The following is a 27377-nucleotide window of genomic DNA, read 5'->3' on the forward strand; positions in this document are numbered from 1 at the left end:
ACTTATGTTGGTCGTAAGTAATTAAAGGTGATAATAAATTTCTGTTCTTAACGACAGTCATAAATTGTGCAACCGATGTTGGTCGCAATAATATCAGCAGCTGTAGCAACATTGCCAGCGACAATGATAGCAATAAAGATGACCAAAAAATTTATAATCTATAAATCGCAGGTGGGAAATATATCCCATGCATGAATGAGACCATCAATATGTATTTAGAGCCTGAGATAACTATATGTAGTCTGCCCAGAACATGAACAGTCTACAGGAACATAAAATTGGCAGCGAGCTCGGCTAACCTGATACCATGGTTTCAATTCTCACTCCTGATACACCTTTGACTCATACTACCAATAACATTCTCATATGTTATCTGAAAAAATAACATTTAAAAAAAATAACAACATTCTCATCTGATCTTTTCACTAAAAGATCAGACACTGGCCAAGGCGTAGTGACGATAAACGTTCGATTGATTGCAACAATGAAACTGTGTTGACAGAACTAATTTTGATGGTAATTATTTCAACCAACATAACATCTTATACAGTAGCAGTGTTGAAGCAATGATGTCGCAAGAAAACCAGCAATTATGAGAGCAATGTCGATGAGCGCATAACATCGGTCGATGTTGCTGGAGCCGATGTTATGCGCTGTCGGAATGTACGGCCGCCAGTAGAAGATTAGTTACATGTCATATACGTTAATATTTTCTCGATAAGAGTGGACAAAATATAAAAATTTTACAGTCGGAATATACGGCCACCCGTAGAACATTAATTACATGTCATTTGAGTTAATATTTTCATTATAAAAGTGGACAGAATATAAGAATTTTCCAGTCAGAGTACACGGCCGCCGCTGATGGCCGCCGCGCGTTCATCTCAGGCCAGGATGGCAGCGCCGGCACGGCCGTCGTCCTCCGTGATGGCCGCCGCGCGCTGTGGACCGACGGACGATATTTCTTGGCCGCCGACCGTCAGTTGGACTGCGAGTGGCTGCTCATGAAGGCCAGAGAACCCGGGGTGAGTAGGACTCAACCCTCGTTTCCTTCTTTCTGTTGTAGGGGCTCAACCCTCTTTTCTGTTGTAGGTGTAAAGTGCTAAATTCGCACCTCTTATATAAGGTTAACTTTGATTCGTGATTTTAATCATGCTGAATCCGAAAGAAAGAATGTATGACACTCGCAGCGTGTATATCACTCTGATGGCTGTATTGTTGATGTAGAAGAAAAATCCAGGCAGTAACATCTTGGGGCTAATACGTAATTTTATTTTAAAACTAATTGACCGTACATAAATCTAGTTTATTTATATTGTTCAGTTATATATCCAGTATTTGTGCGCTGCCTGACAGGTGCCAACGATGTCAGCATGGCTAGCACAGGAGCTGGCCGAGGGCAGCAAGGTGGGAGTAGACGCAGCTCTGATGGCTGCTACGTCTTATCTTGAACTCCAACTCAGGCTCAAAGGTGACAGTTTTGACCTTCGAACGTTCTAATCAACCCCTAAGTTAAATTGTATACAAATTAAAAATTTATTTGTATTGTTTTGCATTGAAGGTTTCCTAAACAAGGGAGTTTAAACATATTATGGCAGTACTAAATTACCTGGGATGAGGAACGCAGTTTCCATCATTCTTTCGCTCCCTGCAAGAATTTTTATGCTATTTCTTTTCCTCGGAAAGTTCCATACCAACTGAGGAGTCTTCGTAATCTTCTGTCACGGGTTTGCCTCTCCTTCGGTCTTTTGCCGGTAACGTGAAATCTTGCTACCCGCGTGGCGCTAGATTGAGAAAACAGATTATTCGAGGGGATTATATTGCTGCTTCGATTTCTAATTCAACAAAAAGTGGTAACTGGAAATTAGTGAGCAATAAATATTCGGCTTTTGCGATAGAAATTCGTTTATCCCGTTGTTTAAAGAAACTCTACCCTTCTCTTCTTTGTCGTGTCCCGCTCTGGAGCAATTCTGTTCAGCGTCCACTATAAATCTCACTCAAACCTGAACTGCGCTTGTACCACTAAATCACTTGCTGCTAATTTATCAGTGAAGGCAAAATGGAAAACCTCAACTAGGCTCACCCCATTTCCCTTACCCTACTTTTCACGTATCTCACCAAACGTCACGTAAGTCAGTGAGTGGCTTGTTGAGACAAACACTCTTGTGTTCAACAGCAGACGTCGTTAGCTGGATCACATGGACTATTGCCCCAGTGAGTCGACAGTTAACGCATTACGTGATAAAAGCTCTCCCTGGGCAGTAGCATCACGTCTATGAAAGGCCCGGGCACTTTAATAAGGCCCCCTTAGTAGCTTGCACGACCGCACCGATGTAGCACTCATTGTCGTCGGCCGGGCGGTTGCAATCTTAGCCGTTTACATGTATCTCTCTAATGATTGTTGTCTATCACCTCATATGAAGATAAATGTGCATTAACTTAATTACCCCTCACATTTAGTCATCGAATTCCTGTCTGCAGATTGAACATATAAAAGATATATAATTGTCAAGGAACGTCGGTTCGAAATTATATTTGGGGGTATGCTAATCAAATTCAAGTACGCAGGTTGCATTTATAAACTACAGTTAACGTTACAGGCTTAAAGTAGACAGGATACGAGGGAATATAATTGATAATGGTACAAAGTGACTATAAATAGGTAAGTGAACTCGTGGGGCAAGGTTCAGTCTTAATGATTCGACCTGCTCAAGATACGAGCCTAAATTAATATAGATGCAATTATATTGATTTGTCTTCAGTTAGTTCAATTTTATCAAGCATAAATGCAAACATCCATAGTTTTATCCTAAGCTACACAAAGACACAAATATTTCCCTACGCTTATATGCTCACCTGCTCAGTGTGGGAGAATAGGGTCGACAATTTTATTCAGGAGGCTCAGCACTGAGCAAAGTGACGGAATTGAAGAAAAAATCTATTACAGAAATGTGGATGGACCCCTCACAATAATTCTTGGTGGCAACTAAATATTGCTCTCGACCCGTATCGCCACCACAGTTGCACCACGTTTCATTCGTGCACAGAGTCGGGGCTGGAGCTGGTAGCGGAGAAGGTGAACCTCGTGGACGCGGTGTGGTCGCCGCAGGAGCGGCCGCCGCGAGTGAAGGACGACCTCTTTGTCCACGAGCTCTCCTTCGCCGGTGGGTATCGCATGCATAGTGCATGGAACTGATTAGATTTAATTATAAGTATATGATTGATCGTGCTTCATTCAATCATGAAAAGGGAATAGACATAATATATGATCATGATTCATGAATATCAAATTTGACAGATTACGTCTTACTTCGACTATCAAGTGTTAATGTATCCCTTGAATCCTGAAAGGAGCCAGTTCACTTATCAGTTCGGGATTGCGAGAAACTGGCACTTGACTTAGTTAGAAGCTGGATGAAGAAAAGTATTCCTTTATGTTTATAGACCTTAGAGCCGAAATGGAAAAGACTCCAGGGATGCGTTATAATAGACTAACAAGCACAAGTTCTTATGAGTTACGTCAAAAATACAACAGGAAATATAACCTTGAATGGTTCCGGATTACCAAGAACAAAGTTCTGGAGAATTACTATTTCAGTTAGTGAGAGCACTAACTAAATCTAACTGAGCACTAATCTAACAAAAAGTTAGAATCTTGTGGACGTTCGTCGGTCAACAGTCGTGGCTGTCAAACTCTGCAAGATCATGCAAGATTGAAGAGAAGTTTGTACGTGTATATCGGCTTTTAGAAGGACAAAAATGTAGTAGAGGGTTCAAAATCGGGAAATATGGATAATTCTAGGGTTAAAGAGCAATCTTATGAAGGAAGCTTAGAGCTTGAGAAGCCCCCAAGACTTTGCTCTCGACTTTAATTTGTTACTTTGTTAATCTCCATGGCGAAGTCGCTAAATTAAACAAGTATTCTCATTTGTTTTATAGGATTTCAGGATTGCTAGAAATTTAAACAGGAACAAACGCCGGGTACTACGGCAATACACTAAAAAACAATTCCTACTCGAGTCATTCATGCAACATTTGTTATCGTTTTGTGTCACGCCTCCCACCTCACAGATCTGGCAATAGCCCAGTAGCAACTTTGCTTCAACGTCAGTTTTGAGAAGATCTGGTCCAGACTCCAGAGGCTGGTTTTTAAATCTCATGTGAACAAGTCAAAAACATTACACGAACAGGCGACAGACCAAACTTGGCTTATCATTAAGCGACAAAAATACTTTGCTATACCTAATTTAAGTGACTAAAAGGACTGACAAACGATTGCACCCCTACTCTTCCACTGAATCACTATCACCATCAACTCATAAATATCCTTGCCCAGGGGTGGAGTGGACGATTTCACCTCTGCTCTCCCACTGAATCACCATCAACATCAACTCATTAATATCCTTGTCCAGGAGTGCAGTGGACGATTTCACCTCTTACTCTCCCCCTGAATCACCATCACCATCAACTCATAAATATCCTTGTCAAGGAGTGCAGTGGACGATTTCACCTCTTACTCTCCCCCTGAATCACCATCACCATCAACTCATAAATATCCTTGTCCAGGAGTGGAGTGGACGATTTCACCTCTACTCTCCCACTGAATCACCATCAACTCATAAATGTAGGAGTGCAGTGGACGATTTCACCTCTTACTCTCCCCCTGAATCACCATCACCATCAACTCATAAATATCCTTGTCCAGGAGTGGAGTGGACGATTTCACCTCTACTCTCCCACTGAATCACCATCAACTCATAAATGTCCTCTTGCAGGGGTGGAGTGGACGATTTCACCTCTTACTCTCCCACTGAATCCCCATCACCATCAACTCATTAATATCCTTGTCCCAGGGGCCGGACTATCAAAGCTTCGTAACTTTTTGTACTTACGACAAAAAAGTTCTGTGGTACGTAAATACACCCTAATTTTGGCATTATCAAAACTTTCGTACGCAAGTCTTAGCTAAAAGCCTAAATTTTTTTCCCGCGCCCATTTTTCTCGCGCAAATGTTTTTATAATACCACCGCTAGTATTACGTTGTCATAGCAACGCCACTCGTAAGTCGATTTTGCGTACTTACGAAGTTTTGATAATACGGCCCAGGGATGGAGTGGACGATTTCACCTCTACTCTCCCACTGAATCGCCATCACCATCAACTCATAAATGTCCTCCTGCAGGAGTGGAGTGGACGCACAAGGTGGCGCAGGTGCGGGAGGAGATGAAGAAGCAGGATGTGGACCTGCTGGTGGTGACGGCGCTCGACGAGGTCGCGTGGCTCCTCAACCTCCGCGGCAACGACATCCCCTACAACACAGGTGGGTGGGGACGGCTGGTTGTCCAACACAGGTGGGTGGGGTGGCAGGTGGTACAACAGAGGTATGGCAGGTGGCACAGGTGGGTGGGGGTGGCAGGTGGTACAACAAAGGCATGGCAGGTGGCACAGGTGGGCGGGGGTGGCAGGTGGTACAACACAGGTATGGCAGGTGGTACAACACAGATGGGTGGGGACGGCTGGTTTGTGGGGCGGCAACAAGTGGCACAGGTAAGGCAGGGGCTTCAGGAGTTTCTGGACGGCATGTGGTATGGGTTTTACTGAGTAAAGATGGCAATTTTAAACCGGAAGGGCTTTGCACCGTAAAAATACGCTGCCTAGAAGATCAGTTTACAAGAAAAACTCTGCCCTTTCCTCAGTAACCTTATCCGCTGGCTCTCATTCAGCCATGAACGCTGCTCGCAACGACCACCTTTCTCGACTGTGCGGAATACAACATACAGCATCCATGCCACGTTGCCGAAATTTATTCATTGAAAGAAAAGTGACAGGTGACATATATGTCCATCTGTTCAGAGCGCAGCCTGAAAATAAAGGCGGTTTGTTTGTCCAATTTAATGAAAGAGCTTCGTACACAAACAAAAAATATAACTCAGTACTCACTGCAGTGAGTGGCATAGAACACATTTTCTCGTCTGTCCGTCCCAAAAGTCACGGACAGACTGACGGATAGACAGACGGACGGACATGACGAGCACAATAGCGCCTTTTGTCCATAAATGAGAAAATTCGCTAAAAAACGGCATTCTGAATAGTGACATTTATGAACATCTAGACGTTAAAGGGTTAATTGTGCTGTAATAACTTGATCGGGTTCTTCACCAAGTCAGTTTAAAAAGAGTTTTCGTCGGAGTATTACTGAAGACTTTTTCCCACAAGTATTTATTCAAATACACAGATTATTTAGAGCACAGATGAATAATAGGTTGAAAATAACATAAGGGACACGCATCTCAATAGACGGGCGGCTATAAGTAACCCGTCGCACACACTATACCACCTTCGAGGTAATCTTCGGTCTTGACAATACATTATGGAAAACCCGCTATTTTGTTAGAAATAGTCCTTACGTTCAAGTTCGAAGGAGTTGAAAACCCGCTATTTTGTTAGAACTAGTGCTTACATGTACATTTAACTTACGTCTACCACGCGCAGTGTTCAGGAGCTACCTGCTGGTGGACCACAAGGACGTGACGTTGTTCATCGACAACGAAAGGATTCCTCCCGTGGTGGACTTCCACCTCCACATCGGCCAGTGCTTCGACAACGTCTGCTTCCAGTGAGGAATACTCTTATTAACATTAATAACGACATACATCTGCAACATGTCGAAATCATGTGTAAATGTGTAAACTATAGTATTTGTCTCTTTTTTTGTGCTCATATATTTATATAGACACTTTCAACTTACTTCACGAAAATTATTACCAACAATGAAAATGAAAAATGGAATCTAATGCCTGCTAAATACTCAAAATAGGTTCACCCTAAAGAATTATAATAAAAAATTAAGTTAAATGCTATAGAAAAATTAGTTTGAAGATTAATTCCTGGAAATATTATTGCCACTAGAAATTCGGATCAAATTAAGCCATTCATCAGGTTCACGATCACTGACATTCTTTAGGCCTATACTCCATTGTTTAGGTCCAAGGTATTTTAACGCTCGGGAGAGTGCGTAATTTTGCAATGCTACAATCGTACTTATTGTAGTTACATTTTTAACCATACCCTCCGACAAGGGTTAATGGAATTGATATAATAGCCGAGAACGAAATCCGAAGAATGAATGGTATGAAGGCAAATTTTTCTGGCAACCAGCTATGGTATTTTCCTGTCAAGACTATTATGAAAACGATGAAATCCATTGCCCTAATGTAGTATCGTATTTTGAGTTGTTTTTAATGTGATGTATATGATTACAGCAGCGCATGAAACTATATCTTATGAATATACGCTTACATAAATCGTTGACCTACGACGCAGCGTGACCGAGTACGACAACTTGGTCCCGCGCCTTCAGGCTGCCGCTGCATCTTCTGACGTAAAACGAGTCCTTCTGCCTAAGAAATACGCATACACTGGGGGCGTTTCATATGCTATTTACAGCGCTGTGAGTGTCCTACTCAATACTTGTCTACAATTTTTATACTAATTTTGAACCTCAACGACATGAATTGTAGTTATATCACATAACATAATTATATGTAATTATACGTGTGCGTAAAGACGCGCTACCTCGGTTGACTCACTTATGCCGATTAATAATTCGTATCAAATGACTAGTCGATAAATAATCCAGATTATTATTAATCGGCTCACTAATATGAGCTTCATTATTCGTGTACCCCTTGAACAAATAATATTAAAATCAATAAATTGATAACAACCACGGCCCTCGATCGGGTGCCGGAGGAGATGCGCGTGTTGGTCCAGTCTATTTGTGTTATACGTTCACATCAATCATTCTGGCTCATGAATCTAATCATGAATCTTATTATTAATTACGCAAATCATATCATAAAATAGTTGAATGACTAAAAACAACTCTCAGGTGCCGGAGGGAAAGAGCGCGTCGGTTCATTCTATTTGTCTTATAATCATTATAATAATTACTATTATAGATATTCATCATAATAATAAGTAATTTTACCCATGAATCTTGTTATTCATTACGCAAATCATCATAAAATAGTGGAATTACTAAAAACAACTTTCACGTGCCTTAGGAGAAGCACGTGTTGGCCCAGTCTATTTGTGTTATACGTTCACATCAATCATTCTGGCTCATGAATCCAATCATGAATCCTAATATTAATTATTGATATTTCATTAAAAATAGTTGAATAACTAAAAACAATTCTCAGGTGCCTGCGGACAAGCGGGTGTCTGCGGTGTCGCCGGTGGTGGCGCTGAAGGCGCGCAAGAACGACGTGGAGGCCAAGGGCATGAAGGCCGCACACCTCAGGGACGCCGTCGCCCTCGTCGACTTCCTTGCCTTCCTGGAGAAGGAGGTGTGAGAATACTTGACGTACAGGTTGATTTAGAACTAGCGAATTGTACCCATAATGCTGCATCACTGGGTAATGCTACTGTACGGTAGTATTGTTCCAAATATGTTTAATCTTGATATTTAAGAGGGAAATGGGCATTCGAAATTCAACTTCAACATCTACTCGAATCTCTCTTTCTTCTGAACCATCTCCTCTACTTCCATCATCAACCAACTTACTCTTCATCTTTCATCTAACCATTGTACCCTCCATCTACCTTCAAACCATTTATACCAGAATTTGTTACTACTCGTCATATTATACCAGAATCTGCTATTTCTTTCTATTGTGGTATCGATGTTGTCACGTTGATACAGTTCCAGAGTACCAGGATTGGTGCAAAGAGGCGCGGGTTCGATCCCAGCTCTGTGCGCCAGTTTCTGGTCAGAATCGGCGAGGAGGCCGGGCGGTTAAGCACAGCAGAATTTGAATCAGTGACTTGTGAGTTCGAGACCTCAAAAAGCTGTGGATGTTCTGCGATATTAAGAATCGGCGACAGGCCTATGGCCTAATAAACGCTGAATCCGCTATTATGTTGATACGTCCACCAGGTGGAGAGTGGTCGTGAGTGGGATGAGCTGAGTGCTGCTCAGCGCCTGGACGAGTACCGCGCTGAGCAGGAACATTTCTTGCGTCCATCTTTCTTCTCGGTATCAGCGTACGGCACCAACGGTGCCATCATCCACTACCGCCCCACCAACGCCACCACGCGCGCCATCACCAAGGACGCTCCTTACCTCCTCGACTCCGGGGGACAGTACTTCGGTGAGTATATGTTGTTAGTGACAACGATATTCACCAAGGACGATAACGATATGATAACGATATTCATGGACGATAACGATATGATAACGATATTCACCATCACCAAGGACGCTCCTTACCTCCATGGACTCCGGGGGCCAGTATTTCGGTGAGTTCATGTTGTTAGTGAGACCTACATTCACACTGACTCAACGGTGGTGGTTCAGGTGACGACTTAGTAAAAATGCTCGGAAATAGTGGAAAATAGCGGTTTTTTTTCCTAGATTGAGCAATGGGAACATAAATGTGAACAGGATGTAGAGGCTGACTCGGCTCACGTGGCTGTTGGTTGTGCGCTTTGGGTGTAAAAAGCAATCGAGGTGAATTGATATCAGAAATTGGCTGCTATTTTCCGTAAGTAGGTGATCGGGCTGCCGTTGAAATGTCCTCGCTAATTGAAGAGGTATTCCGACTGCTTGTTTTTTCCACGTAATGTTCCGACAAGGTTAGTGTTTGGAGATGTGTTTACGATAACCTAAGAAAAAGTCGTATTAAACCATGGATTCGCAACACTGTTCAATTATGCCGTTTGTGTTTCTTTGAAGCTTTTCATCATACACTATTTTATACCAGAATTTGTTACTACTCGTCATCTTATACCAGAATCTAGTATTTCTTTCTATTGTGGTATCGATGTTGCCGGGTTCAGACGGCACGACTGACGTGACCCGGACGCTGCACTTCGGCGCCCCCACGGAGCTGCAGAAGGAGGCGTACACGAGGGTGCTCATGGGGGCCGTGGACCTCACGCTCCTCGTCTTCCCCAAGGGCACCAGCGATGTCAACGTCGACGTCATCACCCGCAGGTCAACATTTTGGTTTTGTATGGTATTAGCTATGTAAGAAATAATGAAAAAAGTTACATGCAAACTTTATTGATACTTATGAAAAGTATTCCAGATATTGAGGAGCGCCCAGTCGGCTCGAAGTTGACATGTTTTGAAATACACGAAGAAAATGTTCTCAAGCGCCTGGTAGCTCTAAATCCCAACATGTCATACGGGCCAGACGGCTTCCATCCCAGATTGCTCAAAGAATTAGCTACCGTTCTGGCCGGCCCATTGACAGTATTCTTTCAAAAAACCTTGAACGAAGGAACTTTGCCGTCCAACTGGAAAGAAGCTCAAGTAACACCATTGTTCAAAAAGGTGACAAAAGCAGCCCCGGCAACTATCGCCTTGTCAGTCTGACAAGTGTTGTTTGTAAGCTAATAGAATCTGTTGTAAGGGATAGGATTATCGGTCACTTGACTGTTCACCATCTCATATCAGATTGTCAACATGGTTTTATTGCCGGTAGATCCTGCACCACTAACTTATTATCTACTTTGAACGATTGGACTCGCCTGCTGGACGAAAGGGAGCCAGTGGATGCATTGTACCTCGGTTTTGCCAAAGCATTTGATAGTGTTCCGCATGAGCGGCTGTTGCGTAAAGTGAACTCTTTGGGTATTGAGGGAAACGTGTTCCAATGGGTCATAGATTTTCAAGTAGGTAGACGACAGCGTGTCAGTATTAACGGAACCGTGTCAGACTGGGCATCAGTGCGCAGTGGCGTGCCACAAGGAAGCGTTCTTGGGCCTATTTTGCTCGTTGCTTTTATACACGATTTGCCAGAAGTAGTGTCCAGCGTGTGCTCCATGTATGCCGATGACACAAAAGTTTATAATACAGTGAAGGATGCGTCAAATAAAGAGCTATTACAAGATGATCTTGACAGTTTAGTTAACTGGGCTGATTCGTGGCAGCTGCGGTTTAATGCTGACAAGTGTAAAGTACTTCACCTCGGAAAGAACAATGAACAGCAAGATTACAGTATGAGAAGACATGGTTGTAACGACAGAGTAATGATTGAAAAGTCTAGTGTGGAAAAAGATCTCGGAGTTTATGTCGACAAGGAGCTGAAATTTTCTAAGCATGTTGAAACGCAAGCTAACACATCCAACAAACTTCTTCGGCCAATCAGACGCTCATACGAGTTCCTAGATGAAGAAGCGATGAAGCAGTTGTTTGTTGCTGTCGTGCGCCCGAATCTAGAGTTTAGAAATGTTGTGTGGTCACCGAGATTTGAAAAGGACAGAAATTTATTAGAGAATGTTCAAAGACGTGCAACAAGGATAATCCTAGGCTTGAAGGGCAAGTCCTATGAAGAAAGATTGAAGACTATGAAGCTGCCAAGTCTCAATTATCGATGTCTGCGTGGGGACCTCATTGAAGTATACAAGTATACTCGCGTGGTTTATACAAGGTCCCCGAAGGATTACTAGAATTTGAAACAAGAACCAACACCAAGGGGTACGGCTATAAACTAAAAAAACTGCGCTGCAACTTGCTCAGCGCGACAAAATTTCTTCTCGCTTCGATTCACCGACATGTGGAACAGCCTCCCCGATGACATCGTTGGCGCTCCGAGTATGAACGCGTATGAGAACAGACTAAATAAAGCTATGGAAAAATATATGTTCAGATTTGAAATGCCTAGCATCATATCTAACTCGGTGGAAGCCTAGTAGCTACTTCAAACTATCGTCAGTCATGAAAAGATCCGGTCAAATGACACGATTTTAGATCTTCTGTGAACAAGGCACGAAAAGGAAAAGAATCGGCGACAGGCCACATCAGGCCTACACTTCAGCGCCGAGATCACTATGTTATGTTATGTTAATACATCATATTACACAAAAAAAAATTTTAAGAAATCAAGTTAAACAGAGTTCATAAGTAAAATTAGTTATACAGAATACATAATTCATTATTTTGATTTTTTTTTTGTTGGATTGAATAGTATTTTTTTAAATTTGGAAATAATTTTGTTTGTTGATAATTGCGTACTTTCGAAAATTGCGCTGTTCGTGTCCGTAACTTCGGTATCGAAATTGATTTTGTAGAAAAATAAAAAAAATAAACAGGGCGGATTCACCGATAATTCCGTATATTAATCGATGAAATATTTTTTTCTGAAACTACGTATGTTAAGGCTGTCTGAAATTATATTTGGTTTCCAATTTCGGCAAGATTTTTTTTATTTCAACATTTCAAATTTTTGTGTATATAGTATATCTTTTGTATCGATTTTTTACTTCTGAAAATTTTTCATTATTGCAAATTCTTAACAATCATTCATGACAATGAAACATGTTGACAGGTATTTATACCAAGCCGGGCTGGACTACAAACACGGCACAGGCCACGGCATTGGAATGTTCCTCAACATACACGAGTGTAAGATGAATATTAAGATTTGGTATGTTACATGATGAATGTTGTGGAGGAAATTGTAGGCAATACGTGAAGCATTGTAGCGTGTAATGAGTGCCATCGTAAACTATAATTATCGTTGTTTGATTCACTTATTGTCGAAGCTAACGGTACTTAACGTTGGAACCCTCTTTCCGTGTCTTCTTAAACAATAGTTATCACTATTTTCTTCACCAAGTGTCGTCCTTAACGTTAGTTAAAACTGTGACTGAGCGTTACAACGATCGCGTCGCTATCTTTACTTATTTTTGTCTATAACGTTAAATAACGCTGTGACTTTCACTGAGCGCTACAATGATCGCGTCGCTATCTTTACTGATTTTTGTCCTTAATATTAGTTAAAGCTATGACTTTCATTGAGTGTTTTAGTGAGCAATAATCCCGTTGTTATCTTTACAAGCCATCGGCCTTAACTACATGTACATATACGTTCCCGCACGCAGCGCCCATCCAGGTTGGGATCTATGGTCATGAGCAGCACGAGTTCGAGTTGAACCATTTCTTCTCAGACGGTGAGTTGCTGATCAACGTTAAGTCAAGTCAAAATTTGAATTCTGGAGAGGTAATAAATAAACAAGTGCACTTATCATATAGTACAGGGTGCGGCGCGGGAACTTACTTATTTGAATTGCGCGCCACGTGGCGGCCATTAGTCCTAGGAAGGTGGCGCCATGCGCAATATGGTGCGCGGGCTATGAAGTTTTTCGTCCACTCAGTTCAGTTGCGACCATGCAGTTGCTGGTGACTTGGTGAGTGGTGAGGGCTGGTGACTTGGTGAGTGGTGAGTGGCGATGACCTAAGTTGATGTGCTTCCACAAGGGGACAGTAGTGGCTGCCAGTATAACTTGCAGATACTAGCCGCTACTATTTAACCCGAGCGATTGCCCTCGTGTAAATGTGTCACTGATCACGGAAGAACCTAGTAAACCTCTACACGCGGCTATTAGGATGATAATTAATCGCCATTTGCCTTTGAAATTAGTACTGGCCGCCACTGCTGGCACCGAGCACGATCGAGCACCACTTCATGCGTTCTGAGATTATGAGTGATGGAAAGGGCTGCAGTTATCCCCCAAAAAATATAACTCAGTACTCACTGCAGTGAGTGACAGAGAGCGCATTTTCTCAAAATCGACGAAAACGTGAAGTCACGGACAGACGGACAAACGGTCGGACGGACAGACAGACGGACATATGACGAGCACAATAGCGCTTTTTTTTCATAAATGAGAAAATGCGCTAAAAAGGCCTTCTATAACCTATATACGCAGTCAGTATCAATTGAACCCCTAACCCACACATAAATTTAATAATGCCATAAACTCCGCTATTAAAATTCAGATACCTCCCTGTCCACGAATATCAAACTTCAAAAGAAGTTGGAGCTTGACTAAACTTTTTACTCAAAACACTCAATTAATTAATTAATTAAACACTTTTACTCAATTAATCCCGACACTCGATGACATATTCGCCTACCAAAATAACTGAACTTAACTAAATTACACAGACAAGTGAACAATGAACACGTTACATTAATTGTTGCGGCTTCTTAGTTCGGCGTTACACCACTTCGCTCGGTCATGGACGTTATACATTAATTTAAGATTCTTTTAATGCTGGTTGGTTGGTTTTCTTTGCGGTGATTCACCCAAATTTTGAAGTAAATCAAACGAATTCACAGTTGTTTCATTGCAAATTTTCGTATTTTAGGAACGACTTTAATCTCAAAATTATTTTGTATAAATTTTTTCAAATTGGACATTTTCCCTATGCGCAGCCGTACAAATCAGACACTGATTTCTACGCCTTCGAAGCGGTCACGCTCGTTCCTTTTGAACCAAAGTTCATCAAAGTGAACATGCTGAGCCATGAACAGGTAAGAATCATGCCATTAAATCATCACGATGAACAAGTGATTATTATGTTATTGAATCATTTCAATGAACTGGACAGGAGTAGGATAGTAAATCACTATGATGAAAATGTCTGAATTTATTTATCACGCCGAAAATATCGAAATTGCTTTGATTATATATCGTTGTAAAACGGTTCGTGCTTTAGAGCAGACAATTGTGTTCCTCAATTAAAAACGAGGAACACATGGTATTGTATTTTCTACGAAAACGAAAATTTCAGTGCAAGTTCATCAACGACTACCACCACCGCGTGCGTACGGAGGTGGGCAACCTGCTGGAGAAACAGGGACGCTCCCAGGGCCTCGCTTACCTCCTGAAGAAGACGGAGCCTCTGGAGTGCTCCAGGTCCAGCGAAGAGTCCTTTGAATTATAGAAATAATAATATTCATAGCGGCGTCAGCGTTGATCAGGCCATTAGCCATGTCGCTTATTCTGAACATCTTTGAATTTTTATAGCTTGGGGCGGGTTTCGAACACGTAACTCATAACTCCAATTTTGATGTGCTTACTTGCCCGGAAACCCTGCCGATTTTGACCAGAACTGTCTCAGGTGACTAGGATCGAACCCACAACTCACTGCTCCAAATTTGGTACCCTGAACTGTAACAAATGTGCCACCTTCCTGAGGGTGAATTCCCAAGAACAATTTGCTGGTTGAGGTCCAACAGCAGGCCTCTTCTGTCATACGAACAAACGTTTTGTATGGAAGTTTCTTCATACTTTTTGTATGAAATTTACATATAACCCACTAATCTAGAATAAACTTATTCAAAATTTTTTATATAATCTCAACATATGAAGTCCATACTTTCAAGTCTCTACCATTAAACTTGAAGCAATATGACCTATTTCTTCAACACCGACACTTCTAATACAAAATTGTACGTGGGTAGTTGTTGCCACACGAGGGAAGTTTATCACGAGACCCTCGCGTGCCGCCTGAAATGTCCTCGCGTATATATAGTTTTACGCACATCATTGTTTGGGAACCACTGCTCGGAAAGAATAAGATTTTTGTCCAGTAAAATTTTCCACGCGATAGTTCTACAGCTGTGGGAAATAGGCTGCAGCAGGTCAATCTTACGTGCCCTCTTTGTGGATGCCTGGTCTCTATCTTATAGTTATAGTTCTACCAAATTTGCATACCAAACATTTACACTTACACGAATCCTTCATCTTCTGCCAACCTCTCACATATTGGGCGCTCCCATGCAAGTTACTTACCATAGTCGGTTGCTGTGGCATTTGGGATACGAGTATTTAGGTGCTTGCTCCGTGCTTTAATTGCAGACAAGTCTCTGATCTAACGAAATGGTTATTAACTGATGGCCGATTTAACTAAGGTAACGGACAACTTATAGTCGATCTGAGTTACCGGATAACTTATTATTGATGATTTCTTATTTTTATTTGGTCTTAACTGAATTTATATGCTATCTAGGATGATAGGATGAAAGTCCTGACGAGATAGGTCGTGTAGGGAAAGGAGTGGGGCAGCTCGATTGCCCTTCCGTGGACAGCTCTAGCGGTTTAGCCTATTTTCTTTTCAATAAATCCTAAAAAATGTATTACATGCTCTACCGTTGTTATTCTTGACCTCGCCACGATAATATTTTCGTCAATATCACCTGTCAATGCAAAAGTTTCTCGTCTGCATCTCAACACAAGACCAAAGAAGTTGATGTTCTGATCGGGACCTGGCAACAAGATTGCATTTAATTTTAAGGAAACTCCTCGATAAAGCAATGGACAATTATAATAGCGGTTTCAGCGTTTAGTAGGCCGTAGGTCTGTAGCCGATTATTAACATCGCAGAACATTCACAGCATTTTGCGGGCTCGAACTGGCACTGCTAACAATTATTCTGCTGTGCTTAACCGCCCGGCCTCCTTGCCGATTCTGACCAGAAACTGACGCACAGAGCTGGGATCGAACCCGCGCCTCTCTGCGCCAATCCTGGTACTCTGAACTTTAACCACTGGGTCAATTGAATCCGAAACGAATCTTTTTCTTTCATCTATGGTATACTGCAGTGTGTACAATATATCAGCATTTGCCAGGCTCTAGCACAACTTCACGTTCTGGAACAAGTTTCATGTAGTCATTAAGTAATATGTCACGAAAAAGGTTACATCATTATGCTTATTTGAAGTGCTATAAAAATTCACCCCAGAAGTGTCGGAGTGGTCCTTGTATGGGTGGATTGTCAGCGTAGAGTTTGCCCGAGTGATAAACATGTTGGCCTTAAGTTTATTGTATTTTTCAATGAACAAAAATCTAGAAAAATTATTGAATTGTCGCGCTTAATTCACAAAATTCCTATAAAAATATGACACTTTGTCAGGTTATATGGCCAAATTTGTTCACAAAACCAGCCAAAATGCCATATTTATTGTTGATTGTGTAATTTTAAGCGCAACAATTCAGTTTTTACGGATTTTTATTCATTGAAAACACAATAAATTCAAGGCCAACACAGATTTTGCCGGCCAAAGCTATTTAAAAAATATAACTACTCATTGCAAAAAATATATAGTACTCATTGCAGTGAGTGACAGAGAGCGCATTTTCTCGTCGACGAAAATGTGAAGTCACGGACGGACAGACAGACAGACGGACGGACGTACATGTATGGCGAGCACAACATCGCCTTTTTTTCCATAAATGAGAAAATGCGCTAAAAATGCCCAAATCTTCATATATGACCGGAAAAAGGCCCATCTGGCCACCCTGCGTGTCAGACGGTGTCTCTCCAATCTCCCAGTCGCCAACTTGGGCCCCCGGCCACGCCACTGACGCCAGTGACCATCTGGCAGTGGAGTGGTTAGGTAGTGCCGCGTACGTAGTGACCGCGACTAGTGCTGCTCAAGATATTTGTACAAATGTTTCGGTATTCACTTCATTCTGCCCTGGCTCTCTGCCTTGTGATCCTCCAGTGCAGAGGTACGTTCGTTGAATTTGTAGTCCTCTAGTGTTTTCCAGGTCACGAAAGTAGACAGATGCAATGCTATAGTAAATAAATGAATGTTAGTTACTTAAAATCTGCCACAAAATGACTGTGAACACTGAACACACGTTTAATGTGCCATGTGCGCTTTGTTGTCTAATTTTCTTCACTTACGTGTACTGCATTGACTTTACAAATTATGCAATAATGCGGGCGCTAAATTGTATTATTCGCAAAGCGCAGGTTTTATTTAATTCAAGTGCCCACAAGTCATATCCCCGTCGCTATTGATCAGCCATGCTGAGCAGTGATGAATGCGATCGGTCGAGAAACAAGGTGTCAAGCTCGGTCATTTCGGCTCTAGTTTCGATGGTAGGAAGCGGTGAAAGTAATTTTATCTCGCTACTAGTGCTGGCACAGTCGCTAGAAAATATTGGGAAAAAATCGGTACGGTGAACGGCAAATCTTGAAAATGATAGGACAATAATCAAGTACGAAATATGTAAGATCTGCTAACAGTGAAAAAATATAACTCAGTACTCACTGCAGTGAGTGAAAGAAGGCGCATTTTCTCGTCGACGAAAACGTGAAGTCACGGACGGACAGACAGACAGACAGACGGACGGACGGACAGACGGACATGGCGAGCACAATAGCGCCTTTTTTCCATAAATGAGAAAATGCGCTAAAAATCACTAATCGGGAAAGATCATAATGCCCAAATGGTGAAGTCCATCTTAATAGGATCTTCAATGGGACCAATCGTTTGTCATTTGCCTATCATTCAGTAATGCACGTTTGGAACGCCTTCATCGTATCTACAACGACCCATATTCAACTTGAAGTTTATTTATTTGTCGACCTTCTGTTTTCTGTGATGATTCTAACCCTTTGGCTAAGGCTACATCACCCGTTCTCCTGGCTGTTCGTACCTAGAAGCCATGTTAGTGGAGTAAGCTACCAAGCAACAACAGGGTTAGCCCGGTTAGGGCATTCGTGCTTCTGCCATGAAACGGGAGTTAAAGTCAGTAGATGAAGCGTCAAGCTACTCTTACCATAAAGGCCGGTCCACACGCTCAGTTTTCACAACGATTTGTCTGCGCAGTTTTAAGTCGGAATGAAATCGTTGCAATTTTAAGAGCGTCCACACGGTTCCGACTTATCTGAGTAGTTTGCTCAGTTTTGCGCGATCTCGCCTTGGAGACGTCTCGGACAAATTTTACGGCCGGTCTCCCCAAATTCGGTGAGCATGGAATATCTCCCAAAGTAATGAACGTAGCTCGATAAAACTTGATACACGTATTCATTAGGACTTAACGGTGATGTTAAGCTCGTGAACATTTTTGGAATTTCACCTTCATTCCTGAGTTATATGACGATACGTGCTGAAATTTGCAGTGAGCATGACATTTCTTCTTAACTACTGTACAGATTTGAACGAAACGTTGAATATAGAAACCTAACCTCCCAACGGCGATGTTTAGCTCGTGACAATTTTTTAGATTAGATAAAGTCGTATAACTCGCAAAGGAAGGCAAAATCGAAAAAAAATTGTCACATGCTAAACATCACCGTTAAGTACTAATGAATACGTGTATTAAGTTTTATCGAGCTACGTTCATTACTTTGGGAGATATTCCATGCTCATCGAATTTGGGGAGACCGGCCGCGAGTCCGGCCGTAAATTTATCCGAAACGTGCCATGGAGAAGGCAGTATTTTCATAAATTTTGGCATTGTGCCTTGTCAAAAAAGAGATTGGATCATTTAGGGATTGCGAGGAATCAAAATACAAGAGAGATGGCTTGTAGATGTCTTCTTTGCCAGGTCCAGATGGAATCGATTTTTTTATTCATTCCCAATTATTTACGGTAAATGCTCAACTTATTTTACAGCTGTTTCTATGTTTGCGCTTTCATCGATTTCTTTGAATTTTTCTGCTAAGCCCTCGTATGTCTCCACCTTTTTTGTCCCTGTTACTATAGTCATTGAATTTTACTTGCCAAATGCAAGAAAAACTTTCGTATAGAAAAGCAATAAATTCCCGAGAACATTACCGAAGGTCCGCCATTGTCGCCAGAATCATTGAAACTGAGCACAAATCGAATCGGAAAACTGTGCTACCGTCCACACGTTCCGACTTGTCTGCGCAGGTCATCGAAATCTATGCTCGGTAGCTCAGATTTCGATGGAACTGCGCAGTTTTCCCGCCGGCTCCAAAACTGCGCAGTTTTCCCGTCCAGACGCAACGTTTTGTCTGCAACGATTAGAACTGCGCAGACAAATCGTTGTGTAAAACTGAGCGTGTGGACCGGGCTTAAGACCTGGTAACGGTGAATACAGTCGAGAGACAAAGGGTGAAACTACGTATAATAATAGCTTTAACACGATTAGCAGATTCGTGTGCATGTTGATCTTCACTACAAAGCAGAATCCAGTGGCCCAAAACAGGAGTTACAGTCTAGAGGAAATGCTAAAAGCTGTCCGAATCTTGAGGCTATAAAAAACGGCATTGGTAGACAGTTGACAAAGATTTATCCTGTGTATATGCATAAATTACTGTTGTCAATACTGGTATCAGTGGTCGGTCGACAAAGTGTTGAGCTATTCGTACCTAAAGCCCCAGCACCATTTTTTACCGACAATAATAAGCAAAGGTTGTTTTTTTTTTATGCAGAATATGGCCGTCGTCAATACTATTCATACGTAAAGACGACTCCGTCGGTCGACGAAATGTTACTGTGGGTAGCTGATCGCAGCCCTGCGCGCTGTCAAGGTTAGGTTTGGAAACGTTTTTTTCTCTGCCCAGGCATGCTGTGCTCCAGCGCGCCTGTAGCGACTGGTTTCCTTGGACTATCACCCAGCGCTGCCTCCTGCATGGAGACTTGTATTGCTTATATTCACTTTGGAATAATTTATCTTCTTAACTAGCTGAATAATATATTACTCATAACCGTTAAATATTCTATATTCGAAAGTTTTTCTTTTCTAAATTGCTATGGGAAGCTCGTTGCCTTCTTTGTCGGTACTACTATTTTCGACAAACTTGTGATTTTAAATACGAATAATTTCGCACATTTGCATCATATCGTTAGATGACTTATATGCTGGATTTTCGATGTATTGACCTGTTCTTTATGGTGATTGGTTAAAATCAGAGGCAACGACTATAATTTACAGCTATCTCACCCATATTTATGGACAACTACATCATTCCTGGGAGTGCACTCATTTACCCTAAATTTTTTAGCTTTCGTATGTTAGTGCTCCACTAATATATGTGATTGCATAAGGATTATGAAATAAGAGAGTTGATTAGTGTAAGTATTCATCACTTACATATATTGATATTATAATATTAATAGAATGAGAGCGTAGAATAATATAAAAATCCTCTGTTATTAAAAAAAAAACTTCCGGTCTGATATTCCAAGAGCTGTCGAAGTCCACGCATCTTGGGTTGCCACTTACCAGTTTTTGCCGCATTTTTTTGCCCCCTCTCTCCCTCCGAACTTAATGCTGTTCTGATGTGGTATTATTGCCCCCCTCAGCGTTTTGGAGTTGCCAAGGGCATCTCCGCTAGGAATTTCAGTTCTGGTGTTAGTGACGTCTTGAAAAAAGTATTTTTAATTACAAATAACGTTGCCAAATGTTTTATAAGGTTGCCAAGTTGAATTATAGAGCGCAAATATACTTATCGCTCACATGTGATTGATGTTCTTCAATATTTTTAATATTTAATTTAATGTTTAGCTTGCAAATCATCGTGAATCATTTTGCAGTAAATTACAATTGTTTTATTGACGCTAGAAAAATGCTTTAATAATCTATAGATTTCTTTACCTATAAAGTTTTCATATTTGAAGCTACCCGTCGATAGCCAGGTATCATGGGTGCCATCAAAATTCATCCGCACCTTGGCCGATGAATACCTGGTAATTTAGTAGTTTTTTATACACGAATGATAATTTAACTGATGGAAAAAATTGCCTAAAATTCTAATTGTTTGATAATTTTCATGCATACTCCCGAGCAGCGCCGGTTTAGTATGATAAGGTTTTCATATGACAAGGTTTTCAGTATGATAAGGTTTTATATATGAAGTTATAAGGTTTCTCATATGAAGTTTTTTATATATTATAAAAATAGTAGTCTTAGATAATCGAATAATGTTGACTATTCGTCAGGGTATCAGTGAACAACACTGTATGGATGTGCGCTACCCGCATCTTAGTTTGCCGCTGCCGCATGTAGCGCCCCACAACGAACACTAATTGCGGAAATGGATCTCTAACTGTGGAAATGTAATATTAATTATTTCTATGTACCATTAATTGTGGCGTTTACCATTAATTGTGTCTTATGTGCCATTAACTGTGACATTTACCATTAATTGTGACATTGTGCCATTAATTGTGGCATTGTACCATTAATTGTGGCATTGTGCCATTAATTGTGGCATTGTGCTATTAACTGTGGCATTTACCAAATTACCATTAATTGTGGTATTGTACCATTGATTGCAGCGTTGTGCCATAATTGTGTAATTGTACCATTAATTGTGGCATTGCACCCTAAATGTGGCATTGTGCCATTAATTGTGGCATTGTACCATTAATTGTGGCATTGCACCCTAAATGTGGCATTGTGCCATTAATTGTGCGTTGTGCCATAATTGTGTAATTGTACCATTAATTGTGGCATTGCACCATAATGTGGCATTGTGCCATTAATTGTGGCATTGTACCATTAATTGTGGCATTGCACCCTAAATGTGGCATTGTGCCATTAATTGTGTCATTGTGCCGTTAATTGTGGCATTGTGCCATCAATTGTGGCACTGTAGGTTTAATTGTGGCGGCAATGTACTATTAATTTTGTCATTCTGCCATTATTTCTGTCTATGTGCCTATAATTCATTAATTGGGTCACTGTACGTTTAATTGTCGTGTCAATGTACGTTAATTGAGGCCATATGCGTGACAAGGAGCTGGAGCTTCGATATGATCTAGTCGCGGTGTCGGGTGGCGTAGACACAATCGATCTTGATTGGTCGGCGATATTCAACCAGCGGTGGAAGATGATACTAGACGGTGTATCTACACTCAGAAATAATATACGTTTAAAAATTACTTTTTAAAGACAACACTTCCAAAAAATCAAGTGTATCCAATCTTAAAGATGTACCATGAATTTCTCATTTAATTTTCGAATATTAAAAAAATTAATTTTTCAATTTTTTCAATATATAATTTTTTTTAATATATAAAAAATTTTTTCAAAATTATTTATTATATTAATTGATTCATGCATTGCCTCTAAATATCAGTTATAAGATTTGTAGCTGACAAAATTATTTTTTCAATTTTTGTAACATTGAAAAAAAATTTTTTTTACTTTCTAAAATCATTTATTTTGACATTTGATTCATGCATTGTCTCCAACTTTAAACAAGTATGCAAAATTTCAGATCGATAGGATAAGTAGAAGTGTGTTAAATTTTGATTACAAGATTTGTAGCAGACAGACAGACAAACAGACAGACAAACAAGAAGTGAAGTTAAAGAGAAGTGTTGTAAAATGAATAAAAAATTAGATCAGTACTCACTGCAGTGAGTGACAGAGAGCGCATTTTCTCGTCGACGAAAACGTGAAGTCACGGACGGGCAGACAGACGACATGGCGAGCACAATAGCGCCTTTTTTCCATAAATGAGAAAATGCGCTAAAAATTAGATCAGTACTCACTGTTGTGAGTGACAAGAGAGCGCATTTTCTCGTCCGTCCGTGCATGATGTCACAGACAGACGGACGGACGGACATGACGAGCACCTAGCGCCTTTTTTTTCATAAATGAGAAAATGCGCTAATTATGTTGCCCAAATAGTGGTACACTGCCATAAGTTGGGTGAATGGCGACATAGAACTTTTTAGGAATTAAGCAAGATTTTCAGGCAACTATGCTGCGGAAAACCAATCTGAATGAATTTAAAAATTACCTATGAGATAAGCAATGATTAAATTATCACCACTTTTCCCTATGATAATTAATTATAGAATTCTAATGATATACGCCAGGTGTAGCATCAACAATTGAGTTTATATTTCAAATTATATGAAAGATATTTAGGAGGGGGGGATTCCTAGTAGGTACGTAATTGTGGATTTTTATTTATGGAAATTTAATTTGTATTAAATTTTTAAGGATGGTAAATGTAGTTTTTTTTTAAAGAACAAGGAACCTATTGTCTGGGTTGTTCAATCCGAGACAAAAAAAAATCCTGAGAATATTTTCCACCAAAAAGATTTTATTGTCAATTATTCTGAGCATGACGCGGCAAAAATGAGCTGGCGGGCAAAACACGGCCTTGGGTATAAACCTGTTATTGTATATAGGCTTCAACTCTTATGGACATTAATTCTTTGCCTCTTGTACAAGTAAAATTAGCATCTTTGAGACTTGTTGAATGGTATATTATACAGCACAGCCTTGTAGTATAACATATCTTATGGCATATTATACTGGTATATTATGCATGTACTATAGATGCATATAGGTAAAATTGACCCCAGAATAGATATGCCATCTATAATAAAATGCCTGAAAACGTATTGTTTACCTATGATTCGTTAGTATTAGTTATTCGTATATTTTAATGTAGCGACTTCCTGACCATTGATATATATATATAGGTTAATAATAATAAAAATACAGTATATAACCATAATAGAATTAAGTTAAATTCCCGTTTAATTTGTGTACTGCTACAAATTTCAGTCGCATAAAACGTCTAATTTTAATGTTCGTTGCATGATCAAAATTGACCATGCAATCAACGCTTAATTGCTTGCATGAACTTCTGAAAAAAAAACTTCGATAGGTATATATTATTGTATCACAGTAAGTTCTCAGCTGTGGAGTAAAAGTTACATTGGAATATAAAATATTTTGAAACAATTCACCTCGGCAAATGCCAGAACCACGAAATTCCGTGTTAACTTCATCAAATTAATTAATATCAGAATAACATTGGTTATTCAAAATGAATTATTTTCTATAACACATGTAATTTATTTTATTCATTTCTTCAATTATCCTACCGAGTCAGCAAAGACCTGGGCTGAAAGACGCTTTGAACTAGCACAATATGTGTTAATTAAAGGAGTGACGAAACAAATACGTGTGAAGTAATACAATACGTTAGTCAAAAGAATTGACGAAACGAAAACACTTCAACTAACATAATATATCAATAGAAAGGAGTGGCGAAACGAAAACGTGTGAACTGGCACAATGTTAGTTGAAAGGAGTGGCGAAACGAAATGTGTGAACTAACACAGTATATTAATTTAAAAGAAGTGACGAAACTAAAACGTGTGACTAACACAATGCGTTAATTTAAAAGAAGTGGCGAAACTAAAACGTGTGGACTGACACAATATGTTAATTTAAAAGAAGTGGCGAAACTAAAACATGTGAACTGGCACAATGCGTTTGTTAAAAGGAGTGGCGAACTCACACTCATTAAAGTCAGCGTGCTCGTCAACAAGATATCCTCCCAACTGCCATCATCAGGTCACTCACTCTATTCACTCACTGGCTAGAGGAATGGAGATGAGACTTCGGGTAATTCAGGCTCGATAACAGCAACAAAAGGATCAGTAACCTGAAAAATGAACGTTAAAATAATGCAAAGAATATCCCTCGAACGACCGTAACAACGAACGACGCTTGCAAGACTCAAATAACCGTGGCAATGGACACGTTCTGCTTCGGCGGTGAACTTGGTCTGACTTTTTCTGCAGGACGATGAGGAGAGAGAAGGATTAGTGGCTTGACTTATCAAAAACTCTTTGCTTCCATTTGCTGCTTGCTAATTTAGTGTCTTAATTAGTGCCTTTTCCTGCTCTAACCTTGTAAACTAGGGTAGTACCGTAACTAAGATTATGGTATCACCGCTGGACATCAGTGTGGTAATACTGAGTATTAGTGCTCGAACTCTGCAAACAAAACTGCTAAAAAAACGCAAAACGCAAACATTTTATCATTTTGATAATGATCACGGCAAGTCAGTAATGAAAAAATATGTTTGACGTTGTGCATTAAGGAGCAATTCGTAACTGTGACCAGTCTGTATGTACATTGTACTTCACTACTGTACTCTTTGAAGTTGTGTCAAGTTTAATGATATTTTATATATTCAACTATTAGCATAGTAGACCATAAACATAGTAGACCATGACTATGAACATAGTAGACTATGACTATGAACATAATCAACTATGAGCATAGTAGAACATAACTATGAACACAGTAGACCATGACTATGAACATAGTCAACTATGAGCATAGTAGACTATGACTATGAACATAATCAACTATGAGCATAGTAGACTATGACTATGAACATAATCAACTATGAGCATAGTAGAACATAACTATGAACATAGTAGAACATAACTATGAACACAGTAGACCATGACTATGAACATAGTCAACTATGAGCATAGTAGACTATGACTATGAACATAGTCAACTATGAGCATAGTAGACTATGACTATGAACATAGTCAACATGAGCATAGTAGACTATGACTATGAACATAGTCAACATGAGCATAGTAGACTATGACTATGAACGTAGTAGACCATGACTATGAACATAGACCATGACTACGAACATAGTAGACCATGACTATGAACATAGTAGACCATGACTATGAACATAGTAGACCATGAATATGAACATAGTAGACTATGACTGTGAACATAGTCAACTATGAGCATAGTAGACCTAGTGCATGAGAGACACCCATGCCCAGCCTCCATAGTCCATTCGCAGCAAGCGTCGCTAAGTTAAGCCTCTTAGTGAGCGAATTGAGCCCGACAGACTCGAGCTATACCAACCCCAGCTCAGTATATCTGCTGCATGTATCTCCTCAATGCAGATCTAAGCACGCAAGTATCCTCAAATCCGACACATACTTCTTCAAGTGTCGAGGCCAAATCATTCATTCATCCGACAGATTTTCATCCCTGAATAAGAAAATTGTAGTGAATAGGTGAGTCGTCTGTTGACTAAGTGTCTGAGCGGACTTTTTTTGAGATATTTTTCTCAAGGCTTAACGTTGTAGTACTTGATATTGTCCAGATAATGTTAAATCTAATGTTAAATTTTAGCATCGTTATGTATAAATCTTACATCACGTGGGGTTCAAATCAAATTGCATGGTTACCAAAGCAACCAATTAATGCTTATATAGCAATGTCCAAAAAATAATCATAAATGTTAATGATCAACGCTATAAGTTTAACATATTTACAAGAACGAGACACAAACGTCATCGAGGTGACGTACTATAGTCACCCATCTTTAATTCAAATTTCGTAAAAAATTTATTTCGTCTATTGCCGTCTGCCGATCGTCGTCAAATGTCTTGTATCGACGTTGATTTTATATCGCTTATAGCCTTGAATTCATGTAACAGTCACGGATGTTACTGAACTAAAATGTAACTCATTTTCGATCGAAGACAGTGACGACTGTCGAACATTTTCGATCGCGTGCATTGTTATTCAGACGCAAGCAAACCTCACCTAGATACTGAATTTGGATTCTGATTCACAACATTGAAAACTTTGAGAATAATCTAAAAGTTTATTTCTAGTCGAACCGCCATGTAAAATAAATTCCTTTCATTTAACTGCCATAATCACATATGGATAATTTCAAGCGGTTATCGAACGAAGATAGAGCTTCACACAACTTCTCGAGCCGGGCGAGACCGTTTCAGCGCGGATGGTGGTAATTTCCATTCAATTCAAAAACGTATCATATAAGTGAAGTGGAAATAATTATATTATATAAGATCAATCAAAATAATATCAGCAATCAAAAGTAACAGATTTCTTATTTCCATTGATTCGTGTCGTATTTTATTTTTTAGAGGTGGAGCCCTTCAGTTAGACAATTATTAAAAGAATGCCAATTTTATTGAAAACTTCTTTGGAGTTTAGTTCCTGTTTAACAAGAAATTTTGAGTAAAAATGAGAATTTTTGA

At 40.1% G+C, this 27377-nt stretch overlaps 2 protein-coding genes and 1 long non-coding RNA gene across 3 annotated transcripts in view; all 3 read left to right on the plus strand.

Moving 5' to 3' along the window:
* The first annotated feature begins 1422 nt into the window (after window positions 1-1422).
* On the plus strand, window positions 1423-12450 carry LOC108674793 (xaa-Pro aminopeptidase ApepP-like). Its single transcript, XM_018162764.2, has 9 exons — window positions 1423-1471; window positions 3048-3164; window positions 5183-5320; window positions 6493-6616; window positions 7324-7450; window positions 8205-8351; window positions 8942-9155; window positions 9844-10000; window positions 12339-12450. Exons 1-9 carry the CDS (start codon window positions 1429-1431, stop codon window positions 12448-12450), a joined length of 1179 nt encoding a protein of 392 aa, XP_018018253.2. The 5' UTR covers window positions 1423-1428.
* A 754-nt stretch (window positions 12451-13204) lies between these two features.
* LOC108674810 lies at window positions 13205-14774 on the plus strand. The gene is made up of 3 exons (XR_001931065.2): window positions 13205-13225; window positions 14232-14330; window positions 14591-14774. It is a non-coding gene; the product is annotated as an uncharacterized LOC108674810 (long non-coding RNA).
* A 2412-nt stretch (window positions 14775-17186) lies between these two features.
* LOC108674794 (xaa-Pro aminopeptidase ApepP) overlaps window positions 17187-27377 on the plus strand; it is a 41312-nt gene continuing 31121 nt past the window's right edge. Inside the window, exon 1 of the mRNA XM_018162765.1 lies at window positions 17187-17313. Coding sequence (XP_018018254.1) covers window positions 17253-17313 — 61 coding nt within the window. The 5' untranslated portion in view covers window positions 17187-17252. The remainder of the gene's footprint in view (window positions 17314-27377) is intronic.

Source organism: Hyalella azteca, unplaced genomic scaffold (assembly GCF_000764305.2).
Source record: "Hyalella azteca isolate HAZT.00-mixed unplaced genomic scaffold, Hazt_2.0.2 contig15661, whole genome shotgun sequence".
In the NCBI taxonomy this organism is placed as follows: domain Eukaryota; kingdom Metazoa; phylum Arthropoda; class Malacostraca; order Amphipoda; family Hyalellidae; genus Hyalella; species Hyalella azteca.

What these genes read in the sequence shown, in the direction of transcription:
- LOC108674793 (XM_018162764.2), top strand. Translation starts at nt 1,429, where the DNA reads ATGGCTGCTACGTCTTATCTTGAACTCCAACTCAGGCTCAAAG. An exon ending in TTCGACAACGTCTGCTTCCA is followed by an intron (nt 6,617 to 7,323) that starts GTGAGGAATACT and finishes CCTACGACGCAG; the next exon opens with CGTGACCGAGTACGACAACT. An exon ending in TTGCCTTCCTGGAGAAGGAG is followed by an intron (nt 8,352 to 8,941) that starts GTGTGAGAATAC and finishes TACGTCCACCAG; the next exon opens with GTGGAGAGTGGTCGTGAGTG.